Source organism: Lemur catta, chromosome 1 (genome assembly GCF_020740605.2).
Source record: "Lemur catta isolate mLemCat1 chromosome 1, mLemCat1.pri, whole genome shotgun sequence".
NCBI lineage: Eukaryota > Metazoa > Chordata > Mammalia > Primates > Lemuridae > Lemur > Lemur catta.
In genome coordinates this window covers 170,488,420-170,506,438 of record NC_059128.1, presented here as the reverse complement: position 1 = coordinate 170,506,438, position 18,019 = coordinate 170,488,420, and the positions used below count along the sequence as shown (strand labels likewise).

Genomic DNA, 18,019 nt, shown 5'->3' with positions numbered 1-18,019 from the left:
GAATGCACCAACATTCACATGGGATGCTTTTACTTTATTTGAAACATTTTAAAATGAGACATTTGCTCCAAGAACAGGGAAAATATACTAAGCTACAGTGAATAAAGTCTCCCTCCCACTCATCCACATCTACCTGTCCCTAACACCCACCCTACAGGTGATAACTTTTATTGCTTTCCTGTGTATGCTTCTAGAGTTGGTGCAAGTGTTAATAGATTGTCTCATTTTATCTCTGCTCTTACATCAGAGGTAGCATGTTAACACGTTTTCTTCACCTCTTATTTTCACCTAAAAACATCCACTTGATGGTTTTTGAATGGTCTCAATTTCTTTGACTGTCCCTTAATGGGTGGCCACATCTGACCGAGAGCTCTTTCTTTCCTGCATTCCAGTCTCACTTCTTCCCAGGTACAGCTCAAAAATGTCCCCAAACTGGAAGGTAGTTAGTCTTGTTAGAAAGCCACCTGCCCAGGTCTAGAAATCCTCTACTTGCTTCAAATGAAACCCTCGACCAGCCTTTGCCTACAGGTGCTGGCCCTGGGGCCACTGGCACTTAGAGGTCCCTGCAGACTTTTAACTGACTGACCATCCTGTGCCCACCAGCTGCAGGAGGAGAACGAGCGGCTCCAGGCCTCCCTGTCTCAGGGTCAGAGGAAGGCAGCTGCACAGTCCCAGCGGCAGATCAGTGCCCTCCGCACCCGGCTGCAGGAACAAGCCAGGCTCATCGCCTCCCAGGAGGAGACGGTAGGTCTGTCCCTCCGTTCAGCCAGGCCTTGGTGTCCCTGGACCTCTTCCCTGAAAGAATCTCCTTGTATTCTTCTGCGCTTATTGGTGCCAGTCTTATTACTCAGGCTCCATAAAGAGGGACAAGAGTCCTCCGGCATGGGAGGCACAAAGTGGTCAGGATGTTGCTGCCTCTTTCCAGGCTACAGATGTGCCATCTTCCTCAGGGATGGCTGGCAGATGGGGTCACACTGACAGCAGAAACCATGTAAAATGCCCGGGACCTCGTTCATACTTTGCTTATTACCTCATTTAAGCCTCACTACTGCTCTTTGAGGTAGGCATCCCCTTCCCATTTGACAGAAGATGAAACAGGCTAGAGAAGTCAAGCGCCTTGCTCTAGTCTACCTGGGGCACTCTGTAAGCGACAGGGGTGAGATTCAACCGTAGCCGGGAAGGTCGATGCAGAGCTTGTGCTCTTTGTGCAGTGTTCTTAGGCATCATTTCTTCACTGGTACCCTTTCCATAAATGAACAGCCCCTGATGAGGTTGTCAGATAGACCAGTGTGATAAAAAGGCACTTGCTTGGCACCTTTCTCCTAAATCTGGCCCCTGTGACTCCTTGTCTTTTGCTGATAATTCTCTGCCCTGCCCAGGCTCAGCTGTCCCTCCTGAGCCCCAGGTCTGTGGGAAGCTGTATTGTTTCCTCCAGGGCCCCTCCTGTGGCCTCAGGGCGTTGCCGTGTTTCTGTCCCCACCGATCTCATGGACCCCCACCTTCACTCTCCAGTCCTCGCTTCCTGTCCTGCACCCCTCGCTATTTGTGCTTTTCTAGCTCCCAGCCACACCTCAGCCAGCCAGCATCTGCCCCACCCCCCTGCTTTTCTTTTCACTGTCCCCCCTCCCCCAGAACTCTTAGCTCTTCACTGCTGTGGCCACCTCAGGTCCAGTGTGGAGGTTTTCTCCTTGTGTTACCCAGAACTCTTGTTTGCCAAGGATTCAGTTAGGAACCTGTTGGCTAAAGATAATAGAATAGGTTAACAGAGGTGAGAATTGCTGGCCTTGGTTAAGCAGCAAAGTTACGCCATTGGGAACCAGACTCTGTTTCTCTTTTTGCCGTCTTCAGTCATCAGACTTTTGTTTCCTGCTTGACTCCCACAGCTGTGAGCTGTCTGCCACGGCCCCAACCAGGCAACCATATTTGGCAGGCCGTTGATGAAGACTTCTGCTTATTATATTATTGGTCAAAACTGTGTCATATGGGCAACGACAGCTGCAAGGAAGGCTGGGAAGTGAATAGCTAGTTTTACAGCCTCTGTAGTAGAGTTGGGCAAAGGAGGAAACAACCGGGAGTGGGTACTGGGTGAGACATTGGGTATGTCAGCGTGTACCACTGCAGGGAGTACAGAGCAACTCAAAGCAGAAGAGGGAATTTGTCATGAAAGTAGACAGAGCATCCCACAGAGCTCAGGACAGGGAAGCAGCCGAGTCGGAACAAGCTGGAACCAGAGATGTGAATGTGATCAAGAGTTTTCCTCTTTTGTGTGTCTCTGTTCCTTTCTCTGTATTTGGTTCCATTTTTTTTCTTTTACTCTGAAGATCAGCTTCTGCTTCTTATCTATTCCATGTGGCACAACAAACAAATAAACAAACTAAGAAAAGCAAAAACAGTTGGCTGCCAGCAGCTCTTGACTTCACTTATTACTAGTCCAGAACTCTCTGCCCAACCTGCATGGTGAATTGTGGCTGTGGCGTGAGGTCACATTGCTCACGTGTGGCTGCCCCGCCCGCAGCCATGTGGAGGGAGGGAGAGAGGCACTTCCTGGAGAGAGGGGGTGAGCAGGCAGTCCCCATCATGCCTCCTGGCAGGGATCGTGTCTGGCCTCCTTCCTCCCAGGTGGGCTCAGCTCAGATGCCCACGTGGTGGGAGAGAGCCTCTTTCTTGCCCTGGATGCTTCCCATGAATTATGCCGTGGACTTATTCCATGAATTACATCAATGGCGCTGACTGTGCCTGTCCCACTCTGCTTCTCTGGGGCTCCTGCCCTTCATCCACAATCCCTTTGTCAAAAGGGGACATTCTTGCCTCCCCACCTTGGGAAATGGAGTGTGCTGCCATCCCTCTCGCATGTGGAGCCAGGAGAGGTGTTGAGGGGCTGGGATGGTGAATCTGAGCTCCTTCCCATTCCCAGTGGGTGGTGTGGAAGCAGTGGCTGTCCCTTCTTCACTGTGCTAGGCAGGCACACTGCTCAGAGCAGAGTTTTCCCACAGTGTTCCTTGCTGGTTGTAACCCGCTCTGTTCACCTCTCTGCAGATCCAGACCTTGTCCCTCAGGAAGGAGGAGGGTAAGTTTGGATGGGGTGGTTTGTAACAGTCTTGGCTATTGTCTTAGGCTTTTCTCCCCATAATCAATTTATAGGTGGAGGGTTGGTGACAGCAGCCCATGGGACCCGTGGGGTCAGGCTGTCCAGCTGGGTGAGGGAGGGAGCTTTCAGGACAGACAGGGCTGCCACCTGGCATTTTTGCCTAACAGCTGGCAGGGCTGCTTGCCTGGCCTGTTCTTCCCTGTAGAGGGACTGGGGTGCTACAGAGGGGCGATGACCCTGGGGGTGGTGATTGATGGGGCAGTGTTCATGAGTGGGCTTTTCTAGGAAACTGTGCCTGTGGCAAGGCCTCAGGGTTGGCAGCGACCTTCCCCTTGTTCCCAGCATGTAGCAAGTTGACCCCAAACCCATGTGAATGGGGCCCATTTGGCACATACGCTGTCCTCCTCTTGAGGACTCTGCCGTGGGGGTACGTATGCCTGTGAGTGTGCGTGCGCCCGTGTGTAATGGAGTGTGGGCCCGCAGGGGCTGCTTCTGCTGGGAGGGCCTTGGCCAGCCCCTTATGAAGCCTGGTCCTTCACACTCCACCTCCAGCTCCCCTGTCCTATGCCTTTAGCTCCCTTTCTGCCTTTTCTTGCAAACGCACATCTCCTCCCATTCCCTGCCTTGGGACAACACGTATCTTTCCCAGTCTTGCAGCCAGTTAAGAGGGGCACTACTCCTGTGGTCCTGAACTTCCTGAGGGCTGGAGCTGGCATGGTTACATCAGTAACAGCTGTGGGCCACACACTTCACCAAGCACTTCCTATTCATTGTCTCTTTATATTGGTGTCACGATTGAATGTGGGGTGGGTATTATTATCCTCATTTTCTAGATGAGGAAACTGAGGCTTAGAGAGGTTCAAGGACCTGTCATCTGGTGCACAGCTAGCGAGGGGCAGAGCGGGCATGTGAGCTCTGATCTTTCTGTCTCCCGTGTCTATGGGTGTGACCGCTGCTCCATCCTGCCTCTGCAGTGAAGAGGAACTGACTGGAGGGCTTGCTCTTTCTGGCTGGTACTCACCTGCGGTCTTGCGCTTTTCCCTAAGTTGGGGATGGGGTCCAGGGCACTGGAGCCACTAACTGTTCCTCCTCCCTTCAGGGATCCGCAAGGCGCCTAAGGCTGCAGACACAGAGGAGTCGTCTCCCGAGGAAGGTGGGCCTTGTTTTCTTTCCTGGGCATCCACACAGAACACAGATTTGCTGCCCTCTTCATTGTTTAGTTTGTCTCTACTTAACGGTATCTGGACACCTGAAGCTGGGGTCCAGGGGATTAAGGACATGAAATAACATTTCTTAAGCACCTTGCGTGTGCCAGGTGCTAATACGCGATCTGCTGGTTCAGTGATGAGGAAACCCAGGCTCCGAGAGGGTCAGTAGCTAGCAGGTCAAAGCTAGCAGGTGGCTGAGCCAGGATTTGTAACGACGTCTGATTCACAGCCTGGCCCACTGCTTCTCACCTGGTATTGTCCGGAGCAGTGGAAGAGAGCTCACTGAGTTGGCTCAAAGATGGCCTTTGCAGTTTTATTCTGCATCCTGAATGTGCTGCAGGCAGATCACGCAGGGCCCCTGTGCAGGAACCTACCTCGGCTTGGTTTTCAGAGCACTGGGTGCCGGCTGTTTTATTCGCCCTCCTCAGTGACTGATTCTGATTTGCAGAGCTCTCAACCTTGTAACCAAGGGATACAAAAGAAAAGTGAAAAAAATAGACACGCTCCCTGACTGCAAGGAGCTCCTGAGATAGCTGGGGAGAGGCAGCTCCCAGGAAAGATGAGAGCTCACTGGGCAGCCTGCTGACCAGGGCCCACCCGCCCGAGCGAGGCTGTGATGGGACAATGCTAAAGTTACCCAACAGACACACAGGAAAGGGTCTGACCTGTGTCATCAAAGAGTTCATCATGGGGGTATTTTATTTTTTAATATAATACTTTTCTTTATTTTTGAGGTGGTAATCTAATCTGTGCACTTGGGGGAAAAAAAGAAAAGCAAATAGTGTAAAAGGGTGTGCGGTGAGAAGTAGGTCTCCCTGCTGCCAGCTCTCCGGTTTCCTCTCCAGAGGTTCCCTGTTACTGGTTCCTCACACATCCTTCCAGAGACACCGTGCAAACACAAGCACATACATGAATCCATTCTTTTCCTTTTTCCCTGAATGGGAACACACTCTGCACAGTGTTTTGTAATTAGTGAGATTGTTAACAACTTACTTGGGAAATCATTTCCTATCATTTCATATCCCTTTATATAGAACCGCTTCATTATCTTGGAGGTCTTGACTGAGAGGGGTTGAGAATGCTGAAGGTGTGTGGAGGGTCCAAGGCAGTGGTACCCAGGAGCTGAACCACCCCAGCTTCTGACCCAGGGGTGGACACGCAGGAGGGGTCAGTGGCCCTGGGCTCCCAGGCTAGAGACCGGGATCAGTGGCAGCGTGAGAGCTCGGCAGGTGCAGTGGGCCCTGGGAATGGTCTCAGGTGCCCAGGCTGACCTGGGTGGTGTCTCGTGCCACAGAGCTGGAGGACTTCCGAGACGAACAGCAGAAGGTGCTGGCAGCCCTGAGGAGTAACCCCACCTTGCTGAAGCAATTCAAGCCAATCCTGGAGGACACCCTGGAAGAGAAGCTGGAAAGCCTGGGGATAAAGAAGGTAAGTTTCAGGGCCACCGGTTTAAGGGCCGATACCTACGATTTGGACACAAGTTGTCAAACTGACAAATGATCAGTTGTTTGCATTGTAAACTCATTCATTTCCTTTGTTCCTACCTGGGCTCCTTTGGTGTCCGAGAAGGAAAACCCACACACCTTTCCCCCTCAACTCACAGCAGCAGTGTGGTCTCTCTGTTTCTTCCGGAGGCTTCTTGGGATTGGGCCTACGTGGCTGGTGATGCCACCCCAAGTCCTGACCTCTCAGTGTGCTCCACTCATTGGTTACTTCCCTCTGTGTCTCTAATTAAATTTTCTGCCAGAGGGAATTTAACTGGCTCAATTTGGCCTACGGACAGGTCCCCTTGGGCAAGTGCCCAACTTCAAGTCCATCGTCTGTGGCACACGTGGCCATGCCCGCTCAGCAGCTGGCCGTGGCTGGGCAGGCACGGGAAGCTATGTCTGGCACCAGCTAATATTTGAATGCTGTGTGTTTAACCAGAGCACACACATTACCATTAGAGGCACCAATGAAATCTGTTATTAAATAAACACATACCTTGTTATTAAAGTAGCCTAGCATCCTGTCATTGAAAATACTATTTGTACAGAGTAAGTTAGGGAAAAAAAATAGACACCTAGGTTTAATTTAGTAGGGATGCTGACTAATCTTTGTTTTCAACTACTGCTTAATCTTCCTTTGGCCCCATGTTCACATTTGATTAACACATTTCTTTCTAACCTTGCATGAATCCTCATTTTGGATTCACATGCTTCCCAAGACCCTCCCGTACGCTCTGGGTGGATGTCAAAAGCCCAAGCAACTTCCAGTACATCTTGGAAGGGTACCGTCTTTTGTTTATTGCAGTTTAGTTTTTCAAACATTGTTAGCTAAGGACAGTGTGTCTGGCATCATGTTAGTGCTTGCAGGTACAAAAATGAGCAAGCCACAATCTGTTATCCTAGGATTCAGTCAGGTGGGACATCTTAGGCATGTTTTGTCTAAATCCCTTATGCTGTGATGTGGACAGAATTGTGATGTAGTCCTTTGCATTATCCTCTATGCAAAACCCTGAACCATTGCACTTTTAGCAACTTGCGAAGCTGCTGCTCACCTGCTCCGATCCTCATTTCATGCCCCCACTCTGGCAAGAAAAGCACCAGGTGCTGACCACAGACTCCCAGGCCAGCAGCAGCAGGTGTGAGAGGCTTAGGGGAAGGAGAAGAAGGGTAGCCTCTGTCTGTAAAGGTGAACTCTGTCTCCTCTAGGGCACAAAGGGAATCTCTGTTCAGACTCTCAGACACCTGGAGTCCCTGCTGAGAACCCAGCGGGAGCAGAAGGCCCGAAGTTTTTCTGAATTTCTGAGTCTGAGGGAAAAGCTCATCAAGGAAACCACCAGCAGAGTGAAGGAGAGAGAGGAGCATACGGCTGTGGTGTCCCAGCCAGACGGCCAGCCTTCAGGTACACTGGGGAGAGGCTTGCTCAGGGGCTGCGACCTGGAAGGGTCCCATTCTTGCCAAGGCTTATTTGCACACGAGGAAGGTATGAGCCCTGCCTACCATCAGGGGTATTGCTCTGAAGGGCTGAGCTGGTGGGTTCCTCACAAATGACTGAATCCAGACCTCCTCTTTTGGGGAAACACGGTCCAGGGTGGAGGTGGGGGTACTTGTCTAGGGTCATCAGGGAAGCTGGAGGAGAGCCAGAGCCAGAGCTTGTGGTGCACCTGCACTGTCTCTGCTCAGACATGCTGCCTCCCCCAGCAGCTTCGGCCGCTCTGCTTGACTGACTTTGACCACAGTCGAGCTTCGCTCCAGCCGAGGGCAGCCCGCTGCGTTAGGGCTCTGCACACCAGGCCCTCAGCGCCGGGCGACAGACCGAAGGCCTGGGAGCTTTGAGGCTGCAGGCGGAGGCAAATACCAGTCAAATGAAAACTTTCTCAGAGCTCAGATGTCCCCTGCCCTGAGCAGTGGGAGGCCACGAGGGGCTGGGCCAGTTCTGCACGTGGATGACTCTGCAGAGCTAAGACTTGGCTCCCTGGGCCAGGTTACAGCCACTGCTTTGCCACCTGTCCCTGCCTCTGGAGTCACGACGAGGGAAGGCCCCGTGGTTCTGGTGGAGCACTAGGACGAGGACCCTCGAGTCTCTGTCCTCAAAGACCTGATGGAGCAAGGGGATTTGTATTCCTAGGTTGGAGAGCCTTCCGTTTCTAGAATTTTCCCGGATCCACTGGGCTGCTGTGACTGGAGGCCCTGGGGAGAGCTCCACGGGTCTGGGTCTGCCATGCAGGGTGCAGCCCTGCTCCCTCCGCATCGTCTCCTCTGTCAGGGACACTTGTGGCCAGCAGGAGGCCAAATCGGTGTCTCCCGTCCAGCAGACCCAATCTGAGCTCTTCATGCAAAGAAATTTTGCAGAGTGTGGCCCACAAATCTTTGGGATATGAGAGATGATTTTAGTTGCTACATGGACCAATCATTTTAAAATTTAATCTATATTTTTCTTCATGTGAATTAGAAGAAAATATTACTAACATAGCAATCCTGTGAGCTCATGGGAATTATTACTTGGACAAGTACAAAGCAGGTATTTTATGTTTAAAAGTGCTGTCATTTTACATAAAAATGTTAAATAGATAGCAGGACACCTGGTTGAGAATATGGCAAAAATTGTGTTGGTGACCTGGGAAACTGTCCTGTTATTTTAAACTTCTGGTTGTAAAATCTCTAAGGAAAGGACTGTTCCTTAGTCTTGCACAGAAATCGAAGACAGAAGAGTATTTGTCTTGGTTGCTAACCTGCCTTTCACACTTCAGTTTAAGCTTCTATCCCTTTGTTCATTTGCTCAAATGCTCATTCATTCATTCATCCATCCACTCATTCATTTAGTACGGTATTTGCTGAGGCTGACCCAGTTCCGTGACCTGCCACCGCACCTGGGAACCAGCCAGGACTAGGTGCTGTGACGGAGTAAGCCCAGGGGTGGGCTAGACTCAGAGGAGGGAGGGGGACAGGGACTCAGGGAGGATGAATGGAAATACCCTCGGAGTGCCTGCCGGCTTCCCAGAGAAAAGAAAGGTATCTTGCTCCTAGCTGCCAGCCCCCTCCAGCCCTGTTCCTGTAGTCGGCAAACTGGGAGGGAGAGCCTCCCCTTGCCTTCTCTCCCCTTCCCTGGCCTTGGGCTTCTGCCTTCTCCGGGCACAACACTGAGGCATGAGATGAACACGCTGTTTTCAGGGTACTCTGTAGACCTTTCCTTCCAGCCCCACGTCCACATTCTCTTCCTGAGTCCCACAGGTGCGGCGCTAATGCTCCCTCCTGTCTCTGCCGGGACTGTGCTTCTCCTGCTCCGGGGCAAGGCTGTGGGATATAGTGAAGGTAGTGTCAAGAGCCCATGGCTGGGGCAGGCCGATGAGCTGAGTTTGCACCCACCATTTTCTTCCATGGAATTATGGGCAAGTCTCTTAATCTCTCAAAGCCCCTGCGGGGAAAATGGTAATCCCTGAAGATGCTCTGGGGACCAAATGGTTGCATGTGAAACGCTTTACTTGGTAGCTGGTACACAGTGATTGTAAGCTATCGTTTTTTTCTCTCTCCAAGTTTGTTTCTGCCCTTTCTCTTCAGCTCACTCTTTCCTAGAAGGTCCGCTCCTGAGTAGATGCATGCTCTGAAAGCAGGGTACGGTTGATCCTTGAACAATGCAGGGGTTGGGGTGCCAGCCACCCTCACAGTTGAAAATCTGTGTATAACTTTTGACTACTCAACAACTTAACTACTAATAGCCCACTGTTGACTGGAAGCCTTACTGATAACATAGTAGGTTAACACTTATTTTGCATATGTATTATATACTGTATTCTTACAATCAAGTAATCTAGAGAAAAGAAATTGATATTAAGAAAATAATAAGGAAGAGAAAATATATTTACCATTCACTAAGTGGAAGTGGACCATCATTTGGTCTTCATCCCTGCCTTGTTCATGTTGAGTAGGTGGAGGAAGAGAAGGGGGTGGCTTTGCTGTCTTAGGGGTGGCAAAGGCAGAAGAAAATCTGCATATAAGGGGACCTATGAAGTTCAAACCCATATTGTTCAAGGGTCAACTGTATTTCAAACATTTTTGACTTTGAACTATGGTAAGAAATGCATTTTACATTGTGACTCAAGCCACACATGTAAGAGTTTCGTGAACAGTACTTTGACTCCCTGTGATGTACTTTCTCTCTTCTCTTTCCATAAAAAATTGCTGATCCTGGGCCCCTTGCCCCCCAAATAGGTCTTGATGCAATTTGGAAAACAGGGGCTGTGCCTGCCTGCCTTGGGCGCTGCCTTGCCACCGGCTGGGTTGGGAGGAGAGGGCAATCTTGATGGCTCATGCAGTCCCGCAGCGACCTCTGGTGGCAGCAGGGCCTTCCTGCAGGGCTGTCTGCACTGGCGGCTGCAGTGTGGGTGCATAGAGAGGGTAGCTGGCCTTGGCGAAGTCCACCTGTAGGACTGTGCCGGAGGTGAGCGGCAAACATGCCGAGCCCTTCTTCAGACCTGCTGACTCCTGCTGGTCTCCTGAAATGACAACATGACCCTGGAACACCTGGCTGCTCTTCTGGTCTCTGATGAAACCGTGGAACCGTGGTTCCAGCTCCGAGTCTGGCCAGCAGTGCAGGCCCTGGGGTGGGGCCACTATTCAGTCTGCCGTGGTTATATGGCACACTGAGATGCAGTGACTTGTCTGTTTCCAGTGTGTTGGAGCCTCTTTCTGCCTCCTCTCAGGCTTGAGGGCCCAGCACAGGCATACTCTGAAAGTCATTCCTTTCTGCGTTTCTAGTCAAAAGCCAGCGGAGCACACCGGCCGCCAGAGAGGTCCAGCCAAAGATCAGGACCCTGCAGGTGGCATTGCCATCCAAGCCGCCAGAGCCACCCACACCAACTCCTCAGAGCCGTGGCAGCCGTGGCCCTGGTCCGACCCAGGTGTCCACCTCCACTCCACGCCCCAGAGTGCGTGGACCCTCCAGCACTCCTGCTTCCCCGGGGCCCAGGCCGAGGTGAGCCCCGGACTCTGCCCTCTCCCCGGGCTGGTGGTGGTGCCTGCTGGCCTCAGAAGCCCTGTTCTGGGCTCCCTGCAGACTTCTGCAGACAGGGAGGGGCAGAGACAGACGTGCACAGGAGGTACCCCGAGTGGGGTCCAACCTGAGCTCCAAAGAAGAGCCTGGGGATCCTTTGCTCTGAGCAGGACAAACCTTCCCCTTACCTGGCTCTGCCCCCCAGCCCAGTTGCCACCCTGGCAGGCTGGGTCCTCAGGCGGGCAGGGCGACCTCTCTGTGAGCCCCGTCTTCCAAGGGAGAGACTGCTGTGGCTGCCACACTCCCGGATGACTCCTGGCTGTCTGGGCTGGAGGGAGGGAGCGGGGCTGGCTCTGGGCCGACTGAACAAGCTTGCAATGCGGTAAAGTTTGGCCTTTGAGGTTTTCTGCCTGGCCTGCACATCCCTCGTTTCTTCTCCTCCACGCAGCAGCACGTCCCCGTTCAGTTCTGAGGAGGACTCGGAGGGAGGCTCCGTGCAGCGTGCGCCTCCTCAGCCCCTTCCAGCTCCTTCCAGGGTGGTGGCCCTGCGGCCGGAGGATGACTGGGGCTGGTCTGACACGGAGACTTCAGAGAACGCCCTGCCCCCTGGCAAGGGCTCAGGCGGGCTGGCTTCCTCGGGTGAGTGGGCCAGGACCGCCGCGGTACCCTTCTCCCCCAGATTTCTCTAGGCCCTGGAAACACACTTCACCTTTTTGGGGGGCCTTTCTGATTTGGCATCTCTTTCTCTGTTTGACTTGGAGAGGATGGTCCTGCTTCCCCTCAGATGTTTTTTTCTGGGATAACAGAGATATCAAGAGAAATCTAGAGTTTGAGTGAGGTTTATTTTGCCCCTGGTTTTGCATGGAATTGTTTAACTGTTAGAGGTTGGGGGAGCCCACTTATCCCCTTTCTCCTCCAGGCTCTTTCCAGTGGAGATCAAAGCCTCACTCTAATTAGTGCCGGGCCCAGGAATGCCTAGGGCAGTGGGCTTCCTGTGAGGGCTGGTCTGGAGGAGCAGCCAGCACTTGAGGCCAAAATGGGGGCCCCTCCAGCCTCCCCGAATCCAGATCCTGACTTTGCTTGTGCAAAGGGCTGGGTGGGCAAAGCAGACCCTGAGTGGGCAGGATCTGAAACAGGCGGCCATGGGGAGCATTCGGGCTGGGCTCCAGACCCAGTCACGGGTGCAGAGAGGGAGTTGGAAAGAAAGAGCCAGCATCGTGCCTTTTAGTGCAGCGACCCTCCTTCAGGTGGGCCTGGCCCAGGCCATGTTGCAGCTCCACCCCTCTGCTGGGCTGCTTCTGTGCGGAGGAGAGAGTAGGACGGTGGGGGAAAAAACCAAGAGGGTGTTTCTCCTGTTGTCCATCCTGGTGGGTGGAGCAGATGTCCCTCTTCTGTGGAACCTCAAGGCGAGAGAGAGAAGGGTTTCCCTCTACATTGTCATTTCTGGGTGCCCACAACGTGCTCCGCTCTGAGCAGAGCTTTGCGGGAATCCCCCCGTGGACCGCGCGCAGCACTGATGGGGGAAGGCTGTATCCACAGGGTGACACGCGTGGAAACTGAGCCTTGGACACGTTGTGACTTGTTCAAGACCACAGAACCAGCATCATGGCAAACTGAGATTCTGCATTATTTTTTTGAAGTCAATGTGTTGGAGTCATTTATTTATTTGGTTGTAAAATAATTTTTTTTTTTCCCCAGGGAGAACTGCCTTTAACTGTGTTCCTAATTTTACGAATATCCTCACAGTCTTTTATGCTGTTTGAGTTCATTAGCACCAGATCGTGGGCTTGTGGTCACAGAGTTAACTATCACCGCGGTCAAAGCAGCCTCCTGGGTAAACCTAGGTTACAACTTTAAGGGAAAACAGTTTCCTACAGTGAACATTTTGACAAATATAGTTTCCTGTAACGCATGTAGTTTAACAAACATAACTTTTTGTAACGAAACAATAGTGAAGAGTGGGTTTCCTAGCGACCTTTAAGATGGAGAAGGCTGCTGCAGAAGGGAGTAGTCGACCTTTGCAACGGGCTGGCTTTGGCCACAGCCCTTTTCATCACGGAGGAGAGTTCCTTGCCCTTTTGGCTAAGAGACTTAGACAGAAATCCAACTTGGTCACGCAAGGGGCATCATAGAGACTTCAGCTAAGTGTTATGGTAACTGGAATGAAAATATTCATTAAACTCATCATTCTCTAACAGGTTACAATGACTAGCTGAGCATTTTTCTTCTCAGAACAACAGTGTCTACTCCCGTTCTTCCAAGGTTTTCTTATACAGCTGCTGACTGAGGCCTGTAGCTTCTGGCTTCCGTTGTATTTTCTAGCCAAGGCTGAGCTAAAGACTATAGAACTTAGAATTTTATCTTTCCAAAGTCAGTCAGGAGAAGCTGTGGGATGTGAGCCTGGGTTTGCAGTCTGCATAGTCCTCACTCTTAACAGACCCTGCAGTGCTTCTTCGTGTGCACAGCGCAATCCACGCCTGCCAGCCCCTCAAAGTCCACCAGAACCGGGTCCCCGGAGCAGTACTGACACCTTGCTGGACAAGGGCGGTTGGGTGGCAAGGTTTTGGGGCTGGGAGTCAGGAGTCTTCAGAGACAGTTCTGGCTCTGTCACTTGCTACCTGCTTGTCCTTATACAAGGGGTTTGGTTGTTTTATTGTAAAATGAGGTATCTGGACAAGATGATTAATGAGAAGGTGAGGAACACAGTGCTGGGACATAGTAGGCCCTTAACAAACATTTATTAAATGAATCAGTGTAGGGCTGCTGTAAGTCCAAAAGTTGGCTCAGGCCTCAGAGGTTGGAATCCCAGGAGGCTGTAGTTAGTTCCCTGCTTCTTGGTCATTGCTGAGGTCCAGACCTCACCGTGGCTGACCAGGCAGCAGGGTCTGCTGCTGATCTGCGCTGCAGCCTCGCTCCTGCTTCCTGCACGAGTTCGCCTGCAGCCCTCCTGTGCTCATTTGTATTTATGATATTTCTTCTTGTCTCTGCGTGAAGATGTTGAAGGAGGGCATAGCTGCATGTTAGTGATGCAGTTCATGCCCCAAACTGAGCAGAGGTTCTGCCTCAGCCTCTCCTTAGAGGGAAGAGCAACCCCTAAGCCTGCGTCACCAGCGGTGCCGTTAAGTGTGCACAGTGACATCTGCAGGCTGTTCCAGGCCTCTGTTTGCAGGACACCCGTTGCCCTGGGCCTTCTCTCTCTCCTGGCCCCTCTTTTTTGTGGCTGCCGACCTCCTCCCTCCTGACCCTTGTACACATTCCCTCTGTCCACACTGGAGCCTGGACACGACCCCCCAGGATGACACTTTCGTTCTCCAGGCTTCTCCCACAGACACAGCCACTTGTTCCCCTTCCAGGTACGCTGGTGCAGTCGATGGTCAAAAACCTGGAGAAGCAGCTCGAAGCTCCGGCAAAGAAACCTGCTGGAGGGGTCAGTCTGTTTTCAATGCCCAATGCCGGGCCACAGAGGGCTGCCGTGCTAGGAAAGAAGCCTCAGGTAGGATGTAAGGCACTTGGAGGCTGCCCTGCAATTCCTTACAGAGCCAGCTGTGAGTTTGGGGGGCCTGGGGTGAGGGTTGTGGAGACGGTCCAGCGAGTGTCATCCTTGGCCCTGGTGGGACATTGCAGGTGGCCTCATTGTCTCCCTCTGCCCCTGTGTACGTGGAGAGATGGCCATTTGGAATACTTGTTGTGTCCATGTTAACATTAAAAAGACTTTTGGTTCATCCTACAAGCAACTGCTCTGTAAGTTTAGTTCTTCCCAGACTCTGGCTCCCTGCGGCAGCTGCTCTCCTCCGGCTCTGCCTCACCACGTGGTGGGGTCCCCCCACCCTAACACAAGTCTGTGTGTGGAGCAGACTCCCGAGGTGGGTATTGGAGCAGCCCCACACGGCACATGAGTTGGTAACAGTGTAAAATGGGAATATTTAGACACCTTCGTTCTAAATATTCAAGGCCATGTCTCATCACTAAGAATGTCTTCATGGCTTTGCCTTGGGCCGTGGCAGCCATCGTCTGATCAGGCTTAGAGCTCAGGTGTCGGGCTTGCCCCACCATCACCAGGCCCTCCTCGCCGCCCTTCTCCCTGCTGCCCAGCTTTAGGGAACAACTTCCACACTCTTAGGCAGAAAACTTTAGAGCTCTGTTTACTACACATTCCTTTCTCACCTTTCTCAATCAAGAAGATGCATCTTGGGATGGTCAATGCTATTGCCCTAAGACTTAGAAGTAGTGGGCAACCATTCTTTGGTTTTGGGTAGCAGTTTCCTCCCTTTTACTATGGAGTGTGTTTGGTTTATCATGCGGTCATGTATGTTTGTGAGTAATGGTCCAAATGATTAAAAAACACACCTGGTCGCTTTCCCCAGAGCGTGGAAGAGCACCAGCAGCCCCGCACTGACAGCCGCCGCTCAGAGTGAGCTCGCGCCCCCGGTATGGTTTCTGACTGGCTTCCGTTCCAGGAGAAAGTGCACAAAGTGGCTTAGGTCACAGCCCAGGTGGCCAGCAGGGGCACTGAGAGCTCTGGAGGGGGAGGCCTGAGCTGTTACACCAGGGACTGTGGTCTGGGGGTGGCCCGGTCCCTTGGCCGGCCCTGAGCTGTCCCGTTGGCTGCAGCCCAGACCCCTTCCAGGCTGACGGGTTCCTGAGGCTCCTGAGCTCCCCTCAGGCTCCTTCTGTCAGAGCATTTATCCGGCCTGAGAGAGCCCGTCTGAGAGGACATGGGCACTTTGGCTCATGGTGCATTCAGCTGGAGAACTTGGAAGGGTCAAGGCTCTGAGCCTTTGGCTCTATCAGTGTGCAGAGTTAAAAATCAGCACAAAGTTTAAATGAAAATGAAAGCAACTGGATCTGCACATAGGCCTTTCCAAGGCACTTGCCTCGATTTGGTTAGTAGGATTTCAGGGATATTTGAAATCGCTCCGATCCCAGGTCTCTGAAGCAGGTTCTCAGAGGCACGGAGACTTGGCAGGAGGGAAGGCAGGAGGAACAGCGTCTCCCTATTGCTTTCTTCCAAATCTGCATCTGTCCCCATTCCCACCCTGCACTGTGCTCAGCTCTCTGCCACCCTCCTCCCTTATCAAAATGTATTGTCTTCTCTTCTTCATCCCTGCAGCTTTCTGAAGATGAGAGTGACCTGGAGATCTCTTCCTTGGAAGATCTTTCCCAGGACCTGGACCAGAGAGAGAAACCCAAGCCCTTGTCTCGCTCGAAGCCCCCAGAGAAGTTTGGCACTGGTCCTTGGAGCTCTGGCCGACCCAGGGTCCCTGGCTGGTAATCTCAGCCCAGAGCCTGGCTGGCCAGAGGATCAGCCTTGTCACCTGGCTGGGGTCAGCTCAGGTCCCACCCCAACAGAAGAGGCTGCCGGGTCTCTTGTCTTCACCAGCAACCAAGAGGTTTTCTCCTTGGAGAGAAGCAGAGCAGGGAGTGGATATGATCTCTTCCCTCCCTACCTGTGAGGGGCCCTGCCACAGAGGCCCCTCAGTGCCTGGCTGGGTGCCCCTGGGTCCCAAGGCTTGAGAGAGGTTATAACAGGACCTCCGGGTAGTTTCCTTCCTTCACCTCCGTGGCCACTCCAGACTGAAAAGAGTTACTCAGTCTGTCTTCCCAAGCCTTTTATAAACCTGCAAGAACACTGGAGATAGGTCGTATATGGGGCTTTTTTGGGTAGATATGCCTCGGTCAGTCATTCAGTGACTGACCCAAAGTCAGTTATTGAATGCCTACTCTGTGCTGGCTCCTCCAGCCTCTCGCTACTGAGTTGGGGTGCAGCCAGAGGTGGGTGGGGCAGAATGTCTACAGCCAGTGCCAGTCCTGGGTAGTGATCTAGTGACAGAGATGAGGGTGTTACAGGAGCATACACGAGGCCACCCAACCCAGCCTCGGGTGATCTTGGAGAGTTTCCCAGAGTCGCGATGTCTGGCAGGCCCGTTCATGGGTGGGGGGGAAGGGGGGCCACTTGGCTGGGACCTCATATCCCCAGAGGACCACACATTTAATTTTCAACATTATTTCCAAAATCAGGTTATATACCTAGCCATTGTATTTTTTTAGTATGAAAAACACTAATTTATTATATGCAAATGTTTAAATATAGCATGATGTTTTTCACTCTCTGGTATGTATGTCATTATTTTTGGAGCTTTGAGGGGGGTGGGGAGGGAAGTAAGCAACCTGCGGCTTTGTGGTGTCAGGTTAGATCCTTTGGGATGCACTTGCCAAGATGGAGTTGTTGAGGAGCCACACCTGGGCAAGGTGAAGGTGGAGGAGGGAGGATCGGGCAGGGAAGGCTGCAGACTGTGGTGCAAATCTGACCCTGTGGATGGAAGGGGAGGAGGAAGCTAAAGGAGCCGGAAGAATGAGCCCCAGACTGCAATGCTGGGCTGACACGGTCTCCACCAACCCAGCGGGGAGCTCCAGTGCAAGAGCTGCCCACTAGGGAGTCCCCACTGGGCAGAAACGCCCAGGCCCTAGTATGCCCCCCATGCTTGTCTATTGGCAGGGGCGTCCCGACGAGTGAGACCTCGACTTGAAGGGTGAGGTGAACCCTGTAAGCCAATTTCATTCCTCGTAGTTGAATGGCATTTTTTTCCTAAAGGGAAACCTAGCCGTGAACCTTCGTTTCTGCCACAGCAAGATCTATTTTGAACTTTTTGTTATGGAAAATTTCAAACACATATACAAGTAGTGGAACTAGCATGATAAGCGCATGTTCTTATCACTGGGCTTCAAACATTATTAGCTCAAGTCACTGCCAGTCATGTGTCCTCTATTATCGGCCCCACCCCATCTGGGCTTCTTTTGACCTCTGGGTGGTGCTTTCACCTGAGCTGGGCCCTGGAGTTCTGGTAGGAAGGCGATGGAAGAAGGGCACTGCAGAGAGCTGAGGGGACCTGGTGGGGCTGGGGTGGGAGGGCTGGGCATCATGGTGTGAAGAATCTGCTTGGTAGAGTTAGAGCAGATGTTACCAAGAGCCTTATGTGGGGATTGGGGCCAGCACAGCCCTGGCTGGCTGCAGGTAATTGCCTTTGTGTATCTCAGACCTTTGAACAGCTGAGAACGTGTAGGATGGGTGATCCCAGTGGCTCTGTGAGGAGGGGAAAGGGGTAATGGGTAGGGAGTGGTGCTGGGGGTTCATCTCTCTCTTAGAGTTCTGCCAACAAAGTCATGTTTTCCCATGCACGGGGTTTGGGCAAAGGAGGTATAGAAGACGCTTGTGGTACCACATCCTAGTATCTCCCATTGCATCCTGATT

The 18,019-nt window shown here is 52.3% G+C and overlaps 1 protein-coding gene across 3 annotated transcripts in view; it reads left to right on the top strand.

The window, feature by feature from the left end:
* Positions 1-16,878, top strand: part of DZIP1L (DAZ interacting zinc finger protein 1 like) — a 40,744-nt gene extending 23,866 nt beyond the window's left edge. For 2 of the 3 annotated variants that reach the window (XM_045539137.1, XM_045539134.1), the window contains exons 8-16: positions 604-744; positions 3,037-3,067; positions 4,188-4,241; positions 5,591-5,724; positions 6,990-7,182; positions 10,536-10,752; positions 11,219-11,409; positions 14,124-14,263; positions 15,881-16,878. In XM_045539137.1, the coding sequence (XP_045395093.1) occupies positions 604-744; positions 3,037-3,067; positions 4,188-4,241; positions 5,591-5,724; positions 6,990-7,182; positions 10,536-10,752; positions 11,219-11,409; positions 14,124-14,263; positions 15,881-16,042 (1,263 nt within the window). In that variant the 3' untranslated portion in view covers positions 16,043-16,878. The remainder of the gene's footprint in view (positions 1-603; positions 745-3,036; positions 3,068-4,187; positions 4,242-5,590; positions 5,725-6,989; positions 7,183-10,535; positions 10,753-11,218; positions 11,410-14,123; positions 14,264-15,880) is intronic. The other variant, XM_045539136.1, reaches the window with a different exon arrangement.
* The last annotated feature ends 1,141 nt before the right edge of the window (positions 16,879-18,019 follow it).